This window comes from Protobothrops mucrosquamatus, unplaced genomic scaffold, assembly GCF_001527695.2.
Source record: "Protobothrops mucrosquamatus isolate PMUCROS unplaced genomic scaffold, P.Mucros_1.0 scaffold108, whole genome shotgun sequence".
Taxonomy (NCBI): Eukaryota; Metazoa; Chordata; class Lepidosauria; order Squamata; family Viperidae; genus Protobothrops; species Protobothrops mucrosquamatus.
Genome location: NW_015386480.1, coordinates 115916 through 128534, shown reverse-complemented (window position 1 = coordinate 128534; position 12619 = coordinate 115916). Strand labels below are relative to the sequence as shown.

The following is a 12619-nucleotide window of genomic DNA, read 5'->3' as shown; positions in this document are numbered from 1 at the left end:
GTTCCCCGCCGATCAGCGCGAGGGCATCGGCCTCCCACATATCTGAAGGACTATGTAACCACTATTCACCAAGGATGATAGCAAGAACTTTGAGGGGAGGGGTGTTGTGTTCTTTGTATTCCCCCCCCCTTAATCCCCTATGCATATCCTGATCACCCATTAAGGGTGATTGCCCTTCACCATTGATCGCCCATTAAGGATGATTGCCCTTCACCATTGATCGCCCATTAAGGGTGATTGCCCTTCTCCATCTGCATACAGTTTCATGCCAGTTGCTGGTTGGCTAACTAGCAACAGGGTCTTGCCAGCCAATGGAATTGTGTGATTACAAGCCAGGGGAATCCCATAAAAGAGGGCTCCCCTGGCCCAGAGAGCCAGTCCGGATTTACTTTATGCCTTGCCAATAAACCAAGAGCTGACTGTCACTCGACTCGTGTCTTACTGCCTGCGCGATCTAACACTAAGTAGATCCCATAATGAGCATCAGGGCATCCTGGATAGTTTTCAATTGTCAATGTCTTTTTATCTTTTCCTTTTAGAGCATCGGCCAGCAAACAGAAGAGGGAGAAGGAATGTTTGTAGTAGTAGTTTGCCACCAAAAGTGCTCATGACATCTTATAACCAGCAGTAGATCAAGAGTGCTCTAGAGCAGAGTTTTTCAAACCTGACCACTTTAAGATGTGTGGAATTCTGGGAGTTGAAGTCCACACATCCTAAAGTGACCGCCTTTAGCAGAACACTGCTCTAACTCATCGCCTGCCTTCTTCCCACCTCCAGTGACATAGGTGGCCCCAACTTTTCCGTCTTCTTACTTTTCCTCTGTTGTCCTGAAGAGTTCCCAAAAGCTGTGGATGAAGTCACCATTCCATCTGGGAGATAAGCCAGAGAGTCCAAGTCAGCAGGAAGGAACTAAAGCCAGTGAGATCCAGGCTGCACAATGGAAGCTTTTGTGCCCGCTGCCCCACCTGTAGTGCCAAGATGATGCCCCCATCCCCAGAGACCCAAAGGTGGTCTGGTCCAAGGGTAGAGCAAAGGATCTTTTTTGGCAGAGAGGTAGCTGCTCCACCATCATGGCATACTCTGCAAGCAAGAGGTGGGTGAACAGAACTATCCAGAGCTGTTAGGGGTTAGCTAAGGGAAGCCAGTGGAGGCCAGAGTCCGCCCATACATACAACTTATGGGCTCTTCTGCACATTCATTGCTGACTGGAGGTGCCTTGGAGGTGACATTTGGAGGACATAAATAGATCACGCCCCTTCTACTCCCCCTGACCCATCACAGGGGCAGCCTCTACTTCCACTCCTGAAGGGGGGGAATCCCTGCTTCTTCCAGCACAATCCATGCCATGGAGGCTGTTTGAGGGTGGGGACCAGTTTTGCTATTACTGGCCCCCAGGAACAGCAGGGGGCATGTCCCCACCTGCTCCTGGGCAAGGATTTGCAGGACCATAAACTTTCCCACAGGGCTAAGGAGCCTTCTCGTCTGTTTCTCTTGCCAACCCTGGGGGAGATAGCAACTCAGGGGACAGCTGCAAGCAGGTAAGGTCACCTGAGTTTTGGGCTGGGCACAAATAGCACTCCCATCCATGAATTAGATGTTACAATGCCTGAACCATCCAGGAAAGCAGCTTTACTGGAGGCCACATCCTCTAGTTCAGTGTTTCTCAACCAGGGCAACTTTCAGATGGGTTTGCTAGCTGGGGAATTCTGGGAGTTATAATACTTCCATCTTCAGGTTGCCAAGATTGAGAGAAACACTGCTGTAAATGATCTCTGTGGAAATTCAAAACTACATTAACCTGTCAACTCTACAGTGAACCTAGCTGCAGCTATCTTGCTTGTTCTAAGTTGCCACATGAATGGGAGGGGGTGCAGAGTATCTTTGATAAGTCTAAACAATTCTGTGTCCCGTAGGAACCAAGGTCATTCTGTTGGTTATGTTAGGAGGTTGGGCAGGGTGTTAGAAAGCCTGCCAAACTATTCTATTGGGGAACATAACTGCTTGCCTAGCACTGGGGTGGGAAGTTTGACTTTGTAATAGTGTAACTCTTTGGAGGGAATTTCAGACTTGGTTTCACTTTTGACCGTGCCAATATTTTGTATCTAATAAACATGTTTTTGAGGAAGCCTTCAGTCTCAGAGTTCTGATTTATTTGGCCCTGTCTGTTGGAACCATGACCTGACCAGAATAAACATCAGCTGACAAGACCCACTGTGTGAGATTATTATTTTGTTTTACTTTGTTAAAGAAATCTCAGTGGAAAGCCAGGCCCTGATCTAAAGCTGGTGTCCAAGGAGGGAGGGGAAGGAAGTGATGGCTATACAAGATGAAAGCAACATTCAAATGATGCCAATTATAGCACTGTGCAATGATACCATGGCACACGTGAGGTCATTGTGCCTTGTGCCTAGTGCCGAGGCTTTCTCTGTTCCAGGTATTCAGAAAAGTCAAGCTGGAAGCCACAACCATGTCATCAAAGCCCAACACCTTTTTGTGTGTATTGCGTGACTGTAGCCACCATCTTGACTTTTTTTAATCCTATCCCTGTGGACAGCTGTGCTCCATCTCACCTTCCAGGTACAGGACCAAGAGCACCCCCATTTCCAGCGGGCCACCAGTGGCACTGGGGCTATAGAAATACCAGGCTGGGGAAAGGTTGTAGTCCCTCACCTGTCCTGGTGTGGGTCACTTCAAGCCTCCTGGAGGTTCCTGCTACAAAGTTCCAGACTGGTGTCCCTGTTTCTGCCGGGATGTGAAATGCAGATTAATTGAGCATTCCGAAATAGATGGGAGTGTCCCTTACAGAGACAGAGACAGGAATGACAGAAGAAATTGGGGTGCCCTTGGGAGTCAAGGTGCTTGGTCAAATCTCCCTCCCCTTTTATAAGCCTCACATGACATGAGATCAGCTACATGGGTTTTCAGGGACAGTGGGCCCCTCTGCCTCCCATGCCCACACTTCCAATGCAGCCACTGCATTTCAATGGCCACTGAGCACCCCACCTGTTGGGTGTCCCCCTGACTCAGCACTTGGTCCTCCAGTGGAGACTTCAGAGGCATCTAGAAGGGAAATGCAGCAGAGTTACTGCCCACCTCACGGCTCCCAGGAACTGGGGGTGCTTGGGCAGACCCTCAGGGAACGAACCGTTTGGTAAAGGCTTTTCCTGAAGATTAATACCGCTCATTAGCAAAAGATGGCTGCTTGATTCAAGAGTGCCTACAGGAGAGGGGTAAACATTCAAGATAGGGGCTGCAACCACACAATCAACACTTGGCTTCTTTGTTCCATGTGTCATCAAAAAAAGCAGTGGCTTCAATTGCATGGTTGTGGTCATCATCTTGAGTTTATTCATCTCCTCCTTTCCCTGGATATGTGAATGCGCCCAGAAGAAGAAAGAATTAAAACACTATGATTTGACTGCAAAACCTCATAATCTGATCTTACTGATTTGTTTTCCCTTCAGACCTTTCAACGATGGCCCATCTTCAGAGATACAAAACCCTCCTAATATGAGATATGAGTTTTGGTGTAACTGGTAAATGCTTCATTGGACTAATAGCCAAACAAGCTACTTCCTGTCCAACTTTCCCTTCTTCTTGGCAAACCACAGAAATGGTGGCAGTCCTATACCAGAGGATTATCTTTCAGGCACTTTTGGAAAAGTCACCAGAGACACTGCAATCATCATAGCTACATGCTGGTTGCCAGCTGCCCACATTTTGATCACATGACCATTCTGTGACAGTTGCTTTTTCTGGTGTAATTTTGAATGGTTGTTAAATGAATGGTTGTGAGGATTGCCTGTACTGTATTAATAAACAGAATTAAGAGCCTGGACCTCTTCATAAAGATGTGGGTGTGAGGAAAACATTTTCCATGGACCATCCAACCCTGAATGCGATCCTTTACGTGACGTGACATTTCCAAAGCATCCTCACCTTTCACTGTCAGCTGAAAGGAGATGCTCTGCTCCTTTTGTACATTAAGCCTGTTTTCAGCTGTGCAGAAGTATCTGGCGGAATCCAACACCTGCAGGTCATCAAAGGCCAGCACGGCGCCCCTCCACAGCTCCTCGGCTTCTCCCCCAGGGCCTTCTTTGTACCATCGGTAGTTGATGGGCAGAGATCCATTGGCCGAGCAGGTCAGATTCATCTGGGTCCCGCTGGGCAGAACCGATTCCTGTCTGCTGGCTTTAATGACTGGTTTGGAGGCTGGAACTAGAGAGCAGAAGACTTGCTAAGCTTTCTCAAAGTACCTGTAGCAATTAAGACCTAAACAAAGGGGGAATTGCAAGCTCATCAATGAAAGGGAAATATGGCTCCCAGGCCTTATTAATTCAAAGAGAAGCTGAGAGTCTTTCCTGACTCTAAGTACCATTTTCTTTGTAAGTGGAAAATTAAAAGTATGAATATTCAAAGCAAAGCTGTGCTGCTTCTGCTTCTGAGGAGGAGTCAGATTTGTGGTTATGATGCATCCTTCTCTCACCTAAATTCTTCTCATAGCTTTGAAGTTCTTGAGAAGGAGCACGCCAGAAAAGAAATAACTAAATCAAAATGGAATGCTATAAAATTAAGCAAAAGGCCTTGTGGGTTTTTGCATGAGGGTCTCCGGACACCCTGCAGCCAGACTGACACATTTCTACCTCAGATTACCTTTTACCACCTTGAGCTGGAGGGTCTTTTCTCTAGTGATTCTGCTCCTGTTTTGGTCTTCCCACTCAACTAAGCAAATGAATGAACCAATATCAGTCATTTCAAGTTCCTTGATGTGGAGAGAAATATCTCCGGGGGGCTTCTGTGCAATGTTGACTCGGTCTCTGAATGCAGCCAAGAAGATGTGGTCCCCGTAGGCATCATGCAGCAAGACGGAACGAGGAGCTTCGCCTGGCAGGAAGAACTTCCAAGTCACCTTGAGCTGCTTGAAATCATGGGAGGGTTCATACACACAGGGCAAAGTGGCCGGAGCTCTCCAGATCCCGTTGACAATGTGGATGCCAGTCAAATCCAGGGCAGCTGGAGAAGGAGGAGGAATGTAAGCAGAAGATTTAGATGCTGCTGACACCAGAAGGTGAATGCAACGTTCTCAGGAGAAGAAAGGCTGCAGGGGAGTAGAGACTGTTTCATTGTCTCATTGAAGACTAAAGGGGAAGAAATTTGTCAGGCAAGGATTGCCTTCTCCGCACATTTTCCTTTAGCTCTTGCATCTCACAGATAGCATCAGCTGCCCTTCCACTAACTTGTATCCTCCACAGCAATCATTTTCTGTACATTTGGCAGAACCTACTTTATTTGCAAGAATCAGTCAGGAGTAGATACACTTACAGTTGCTGTTGTTATAATTTTACAACACTCAGAGTCAAAAAGCATATGTGATGGTTTGATCACATAAAAGCCAGTTGGAGTTTTCAGTTGTACCATCTTGTTTTTTGTGACCATGCCCTGTGGACCCCCCGGAGGATGAAAACTAAAAAGTACCTCTGCATTTACTGAGCAGAAAAGGGTTACCTATTCCTGATCTAAATCAAACTGTGAAGCAAGAAGAGAAAAATGAAAAAGCTGTGATGCTGGAACAGGGTGCAGAGTGAGTTATTGCGGGGGGAAGGGGGGGGCTCCTGCATTGTGAACTTGGTTAGAGCAAGGGAGATTCTGTTGGCTCAGAGAACAGGAAGGCAGCAGAAAAAGCCTCAGTCACCAAAAGGGCCTTTCATTTGTCTGATCATTCTTTGATTTGTGCCCAGACCAAAGAAATTTTGCTTCTCCCTGATTTCCCCTTAAGCCAAAAGAAGAACCACAGCCAAACGGCCTTCCTTTATCATCTGCAAGTAACAAACAAGATGCAAGGAAGTGATGATTAGAGGACTGGAGGCTAAAACATACAAAGAAGGGTTGCAGGAACTGAGTAGGTCTAGTCTAGGGAAAAGAAGGACTAGGAGTAACATGATAGCATCTTCCAATATTTAAGGGGCTGCCACAAAGAAGGTCTACTTATTCTCCAAAATACCTCAGGACAAGAAGTAACAGATGGAATTATAACAAAGAGAGATCCAACCTAGAATTAAGGAGAAATTTCCTGTCAGTGAGAACAATTAACCAGTGGAACAACCTGCCTCCAGAAGTTGTGGGTGCTCCATTCCTGGAGGCTTTTAAGAAGAGACTGGACGGCCATTTGTCCTGCTTGAATAGGGGTTGGACTAGAAAACCTCCAAGGTCTTTTTTTTGTTATTCTGTTATAATAAGAAAGATTCAGCTGAGGAACACAGTCCTCATTCCTCAGTGATCTTTTTTTTATTATAGCAACTAGTTCAGATTCTAATCTGCAGACACTGAGGTGGGTGTTACTGCTGCAAGGAGGACCCTTTTTTCCTCCATCCAGAGACCTTACAGGTTTGGGATATAGAATGATAGAGGTTTTCTAGTCCAACCTTATTCTATCCTGGTCACATAGTTGTCCAGTCTATTTGTGAAAACCTCTAGTGGTGGAGCATCCATAAATCCAGGAGGTAAGGTGCTCCATTGATTAATTTTTCTCACTGTCAGAAAAATTCTTACTTCTAGGTTGGATTTCTCTTTAACAAGCTTCCACATATTTCTTCTTGTTCTCCCTTCAGGTTTTTTAAAGAATAAGATAGTCCCCTCTTCTCTGAATCAGCACCTCAAATACTGAAAAACAGTTATCATGCCCCCCCCCCCTTCCAATCTTTCTCCTTGGTAGGCTAAACATACCTAGCTCCCTCATACAATTTAGCATCCAGTCCCTTTATCTTCTTTGTTGCTCTTCTCTGCACACTTCCCATTTTTAAAGACAAGGAGGAAACATAACAATCATTTTTAAATTTCATCTCTCTTGAGAGATGGAATTGAAGAGCACTTGCTCTGGTTTTTGCTTTGTTTTTGTTTTTTTACTTTATGGACAAGAAATGCAAAGTTGGTACTGAATGTGAGCAAATATTGGGTAGCAATCAGTCTGAATATTGCAAAATTACAAAGATGTCTGGAAATTAAACATCACCTGAATATTCCAAAAGAAACTGTAGAACTTGATGAGAAGAAAATGGCCTTTTGTACATTTTTGTGGTGTGAGAGGACTTCCTATCTAGTCAGTTATTGCTCAGCAAAACCAAGAGAAGCTCATATCAATAGAAGAGAATATGCTGTATGTAGTTCAGGATTCAACTATGGAATCCTTGGTTTCATTACAGTACCTGATTAGGTAACACTATCTGAAGATGTTGGCTAGCTATGTAATCAAACGTCTGCAAGCAAAAAACTAAGTTCAGAGAGCACCAAGGATTTCCCAGAAGCTTATATTGTTGCAGAAAAGTTGCATGCATAAAAGATTTGATAGAATGCCTGACTAATCAAAATTCTACAAAAATTGTTATTATTGCCTGATAATTTATTTATTATTTAACATGATTTCAAAATGTATCAAAAACTTTGGTGAACAGAAACTAAAGAGACAAGCAAAAGAGTGCAGCTGGCTTCTATCTTCAAATGAATGAATCCAATCATGTTTGAAGTTTATCCATCTTAATTGAGTTTATGTAGGAGTTCTGTGTTGCAAATATGCTTATTTGCCAGTCTCTTCCTATCAGAGCCATGGGAACAGAAATATTTAAGTTGATTAATTGAGTTATGGAAAACCATGATATCTTTTGGCATTTATGCTGCCTCATGGCCACCAATGCAGGAACAATTAGGCTCCAGATGTATTTTATCAAAACTTCATTAAATTTCAAAAAATATATAAAATACAAAAAAGCAAAGAAAGGGAGTTAGAAAAAAAAGGAAAAGGAGGTAACTGCAAAATTAAGAAGCGCAAGCAAAAGCAACAAAAGAAAGCTATAGAAAAAAGGAACTTCCAATTTTCTTCAATATAGATGAAAACCTATAAATCAGCGATCCTTTAAACTCAAATGGCAGCACTTCTACCTCCTTCAGTGCATGTAATCATTAACAGTCCAGAGGGCAGCCAATCTGAAACCATCCACATATTAAGGGTAATCCCTGCTGTCTTTGCAGTCATAAACTGCAGTGAAATGCATCCCTTAAGAACTCAAAACTGCACTCAACGAGACAGTTAAAATGATGGATTTTATACAGGTAAGACCAAAATATTTACTGTGAAATAAGGAGTCTGCCTAACTCATTGCTGAAGTGAGATGCCAACAAACCAACAAATGTTGGTTTGATTCTATGAACCGCAAGAAGAGACACACTTTTCCCATTGGAAGATTCTTTTAACTTAGGTTGAATGCAGAAAGTGGGATATTGTAGTAATATTGGACTTATCTGAATGGCATTGATATTTCACTGTAAGGTACAAATATACTAAATAACTTCAAAATAAACTTAAAAGTTTTAAACTTCAAAGTAAAGTTAAACTAAAACTCAACTTTGGAGTGAGCAAATTTTTAAAAACAATCTTGATTGCTTTCCAAATCTCAGCAAGTTTTTATTAACATAAGAAATTTCCATCAAAATCCTGGTGATGCCACACCTGCCTGACTTCTGTGTCACAGTCAGCAAAGACTTCCCCCCTCCAATCCAAGTACTGGACTGGCCTAGAACCTTTTTTTGGGGGGGGGGTTACTTCCTAATGCCTTTGAACTGCCATTAAGGGAGATGGGATGACTGATGGACATGTCTATTGACTTCACCTTACAAACATTTCCTCATGTAGAACTGGAGAATTTCTGGATACAGCTTTTAAGAGCAAATCCTGAAATTGCCTGTCAAGTATTGAGATATTTTATGATGTTTACATGGGAAATCCATTCTTTACATGCAGAGACAAAAAAAACAAACCTAGAAGGTGAACTCACAGAATGAAATTTAAGGGTGTAGATTGAGATTAGACATGAGATGAACCTCTTGACAGTAGCACCATAAAGTTACACTTCTGAACTCACCTTTCCCAGGGACAATGGCCACCAAGCCCAGAATCCACAGCTGGACCCATCTTTCCATATTATTTGCCACTTTCTTGCTCTCCACTGGCGAGATGCTGTCCCTCTCGAGACCAGGAGTGAAGTAAGCACAACTTCCTTTCCCCTTTTTGCTTTATTATCCTTCCTTCCTTCCTTATTTATTTACTTTTTGAAAGAATCTCGTAAGAGGCTGAGTGTCCCCCAACACAATGCGCTTGAACTGATTAAAGAGGCAGCAGGTGAAATCATGCCACCTTGAAAGCTTTGGCAGACCTTGGTGGTCAGGACTGCTTGGAGACTCTGGGATATTATCCTTGAGATAAGACAGCTGAGGGGAGACGTCAACATTTTTGAAAGACTGGACAGGTGAGAGGGAAATATCTAAGCTTGCTCTCTCAAATCTCGGAGGAACACTGGCCTTATACCATAGGAAAAGGGGAGAATATTAGGAAATGTCTTTGAGAGTCGGAGTGGTTTAGTTGGGGAACAAACAGCCAGGGAATATCTGGGTTCCTGCGTTGAACAGCAAGATACAAGTGGTCCTTGATATACAGCCATTCACTTAATAATAGTTCAAAGTCACAACAGCCTTGGAAAAAGTGATTTGCAACCTGTCCTTAGAATTACGGCCATTGCATCACCCCCAGGGCCACTTGTGCACAGTTTGGGAGCTTGGCAACCAGTTCGTATTTATGATAGTTGCAGCGTCCTGCAGTCATATGACTGCAATTTTTGACCTTCCCAGCTGATTTCAAACTGAGCAAGCTGGTTTGGTTAATCACATGATTTGTTTAATGACTGAAGTAAAAACTGTTGTAAAATCAAGTCCAACCATGTAATGACTTATGTTAACAGCCACATTGCTTAGCGATTGAAATTCCAGTCCTGTTTGTGGCTGTAAGTCGAGGACTGTCTGTGGACAGGGTCACCCAGGGCTCCGACATTCTGTTTATTGGAGGTGGACAATAAATAAATAAATAAATAAATAAATAGATAGATAGATAGATAGATAGATAGATAGATAGATAGATAGATAGATAGATAGATAGATAGATAGATAGATAGATAGATAGATAGATAGATAGATAGATAAATAAATAAATAAATAAATAAATAAATAAATAAATAGCAGAAGAATTCCCCTTTGTTCCTCTATCAAGCAGGCGTTTGTGCTTGTGGCAAAATCTTCCAGAGGAAACACTCCTTGTGCTAACTGAAGATCATGGTCTGTCTACATAAGTCCTCTTATTTTTCATTTCTCCTGAATGGCTCTGGGCAGCCACCTCCTTGCTGGTTGGGGAATCAGCTACCGATAAGATCAGAGCAGATACAGGAACTACAAGTGTCTCTAATGAACTGGTCTGTGATTTCAATAATATAACTCCTTGTATCTGTCAAGACAAATTATTCTGCTTTGAATGCATAATGTCATGGTTCCGACAGAGATGAATAAAGCAGAACTCCGAGGCCTGTGAATCCCTCAAAGAACATGTTTATTAGTTACAAGATATCGGCATGGTCAAGAGTGAAACCAAGTCTGGATACACATATAAGAATTCCCCAATACAAAGTTAAAAATCCCACCCATAAAACTATGCAGAGTTTGAAGTAGGATGATTTGTTTTGAGGGATACAAAGACTTAGGTGTGTTGAAATCACAGAGGCATGCCAGCATACTGATTGCTTTACTTGTGATTATTGTACAAGAAAATAGAAAATACCACAGACAATCCCAGGTGGACCCAAAAGTCAGGGGGGACTTTCTGGATGCCTTCTGGATGCCTTATTCAGCACTTCCCCTCCACAGGTTTCTCAGTTCACCCTCAAATTCAATCCCACTTTTCTGCACAGCATCCTCTCCTGGGGTAATTCTTAAATAAGAGACTTTAAAGCAGGTCAGGACCAGCATTTTATTCAACGGAGGGCCCAAGAGAACAGCTGGGGGTGTTGGTGGTGGGGCAGAGAAGGGTGTGTTCCTGTGTACCCCATAATCACCCAGAATTGGTCTGGAGTTGATTGGTACCTACATGTAAATAAATAAATAAATAAATAAATCTGCAATTTACGACAGGGTTTTAAAACAAGAAACTTAAGCATTTCATTGGCTTAAGACATTTATATTGTTTTAAAAGCCCCAAATCAAAATGCTGTTACATAGTATTCTCTGGTGCACCCTTGGGAGTCTTTGAGGTTCACATGGACATTACGTAGAAGTAAGCCCCCTCCCTCTATTTCCATATTGCCTGGCACCAAAGCCCCTTCTTCAAGTCTTCAGACAGCCCTTTGTCTGAAATGGTAAAGGCTCTCCTGTTCAACAAGCGGTTGGACTAGAAGACCTCCAAGGTCTCTTCCAACTCTGTAATTTTATTATTCTTCATTGTATGAAATTTGTCATCACAATTCTTTCTAAAAGCCACATTGCTCTGCTACTCTGGATAAATGCACTGGAAAACAACCCAAGGTCTTATGGAAAACTGCACCAACCTCTCTGTCTCATTGGGGAACTCAAGCTTTTGACCAAGACCAGCCAAGCCTTCTCAGGATGCAAGAGATCAACAGCCTTTTCACTTTGTACAAGTTCAGCAGGCTTGCAAAATGCAAGAGCTGGGATTCTTAAGTTACAAAAGAGAGAAGATGCTGACCAGAAGAACAGTTGCTTCTCCTTTTCCTTGAGTGATACCAGCTTGCAAATGGAAACACTTTAAAAAAAGGAGGGGATATTTTTCCCCATAATTGCAACACTACTCCTTCATAGAGGAAACTGGAGGAGTTTGTAGAGAGCGATTACTAAGAAAGAGCCATTGATGTAATGGCAACTTTACAGACCCTGATGAATGCAGGAACTATTTCCACAATGCCAAGTGGACACATTCAGTGAGCGACAATCCTGGCCATTTTCACTTCCCATTTATGAAGCAGTGATGTAATCAGCTTTCTATTACTGCAATTACTTGCAGAACAGGAGACATATAGCATTTTTGCATGATGAGGGAAGTGGAGACTAAAACATACAATGAATGATTGTGGCAACTGGGAATGTCTATGTCATGGTTCCAATAGATGAAACCAATTAAAAGAACTTCAAGGCAAATATTTCTTCCTTAAAGAACATTTTATTCAGGAAACAAAGTATCAGCACTTACATAGTTGAACCCAAAACTGAGATTCCCTCCCCCCAGATACAAAGTAACAAGTTGCAATTCCCACCCCAAAGAAGCTGTCAGAAATCACATGCTCCAATTAAGGCAAAACGTGGGCTTTCCTTCCCAGCTACTCAGCCCTCCAAAACTTTATCAAGCAATGTCCTTGAGTTCCCACACAGCTGCAGTTGTTATGGCTAACTAAACCCTCAAGAATTTACCCCATCCCCCTTCTACATCTAAACTTCAAAACAGTAAAAGGCACTCTAAAAGCAAAGGTAACATGGCTGCCGAGTCTCAGTTGTCATAGCGTTGACATCCATTGTCACAGCATTGATAATGGGGTAAATTGTGGGGTAGACAGCATCACCACCAGATGGATCCGTAGCTGGCTGACCGGCCGTACTCAGCGAGTGGTCCTCAATGGAACCACATCTACATGGAGGGAAGTGTGTAGTGGGGTGCCCCAAGGCTCTGTTCTGGGCCCAGTGCTCTTCAACATCTTCATCAACGATTTGGACAAGGGGATAGATGGGGAACTCATCAAAT

At 43.0% G+C, this 12619-nt stretch overlaps 1 protein-coding gene across 1 annotated transcript in view; it reads right to left on the bottom strand.

Moving 5' to 3' along the window:
* Nucleotides 1-9028, bottom strand: part of VSIG4 (V-set and immunoglobulin domain containing 4) — a 23060-nt gene extending 14032 nt beyond the window's left edge. Inside the window, exons 1-6 of the mRNA XM_015812707.1 lie at nt 8913-9028; nt 4654-5013; nt 3940-4218; nt 3004-3060; nt 2671-2742; nt 813-869 (exon numbers count right to left, since the gene is read on the bottom strand). Of these exons, the coding sequence (XP_015668193.1) occupies nt 813-869; nt 2671-2742; nt 3004-3060; nt 3940-4218; nt 4654-5013; nt 8913-8970 (883 nt within the window). The 5' untranslated portion in view covers nt 8971-9028. The remainder of the gene's footprint in view (nt 1-812; nt 870-2670; nt 2743-3003; nt 3061-3939; nt 4219-4653; nt 5014-8912) is intronic.
* Nucleotides 9029-12619: the final 3591 nt, after the last annotated feature.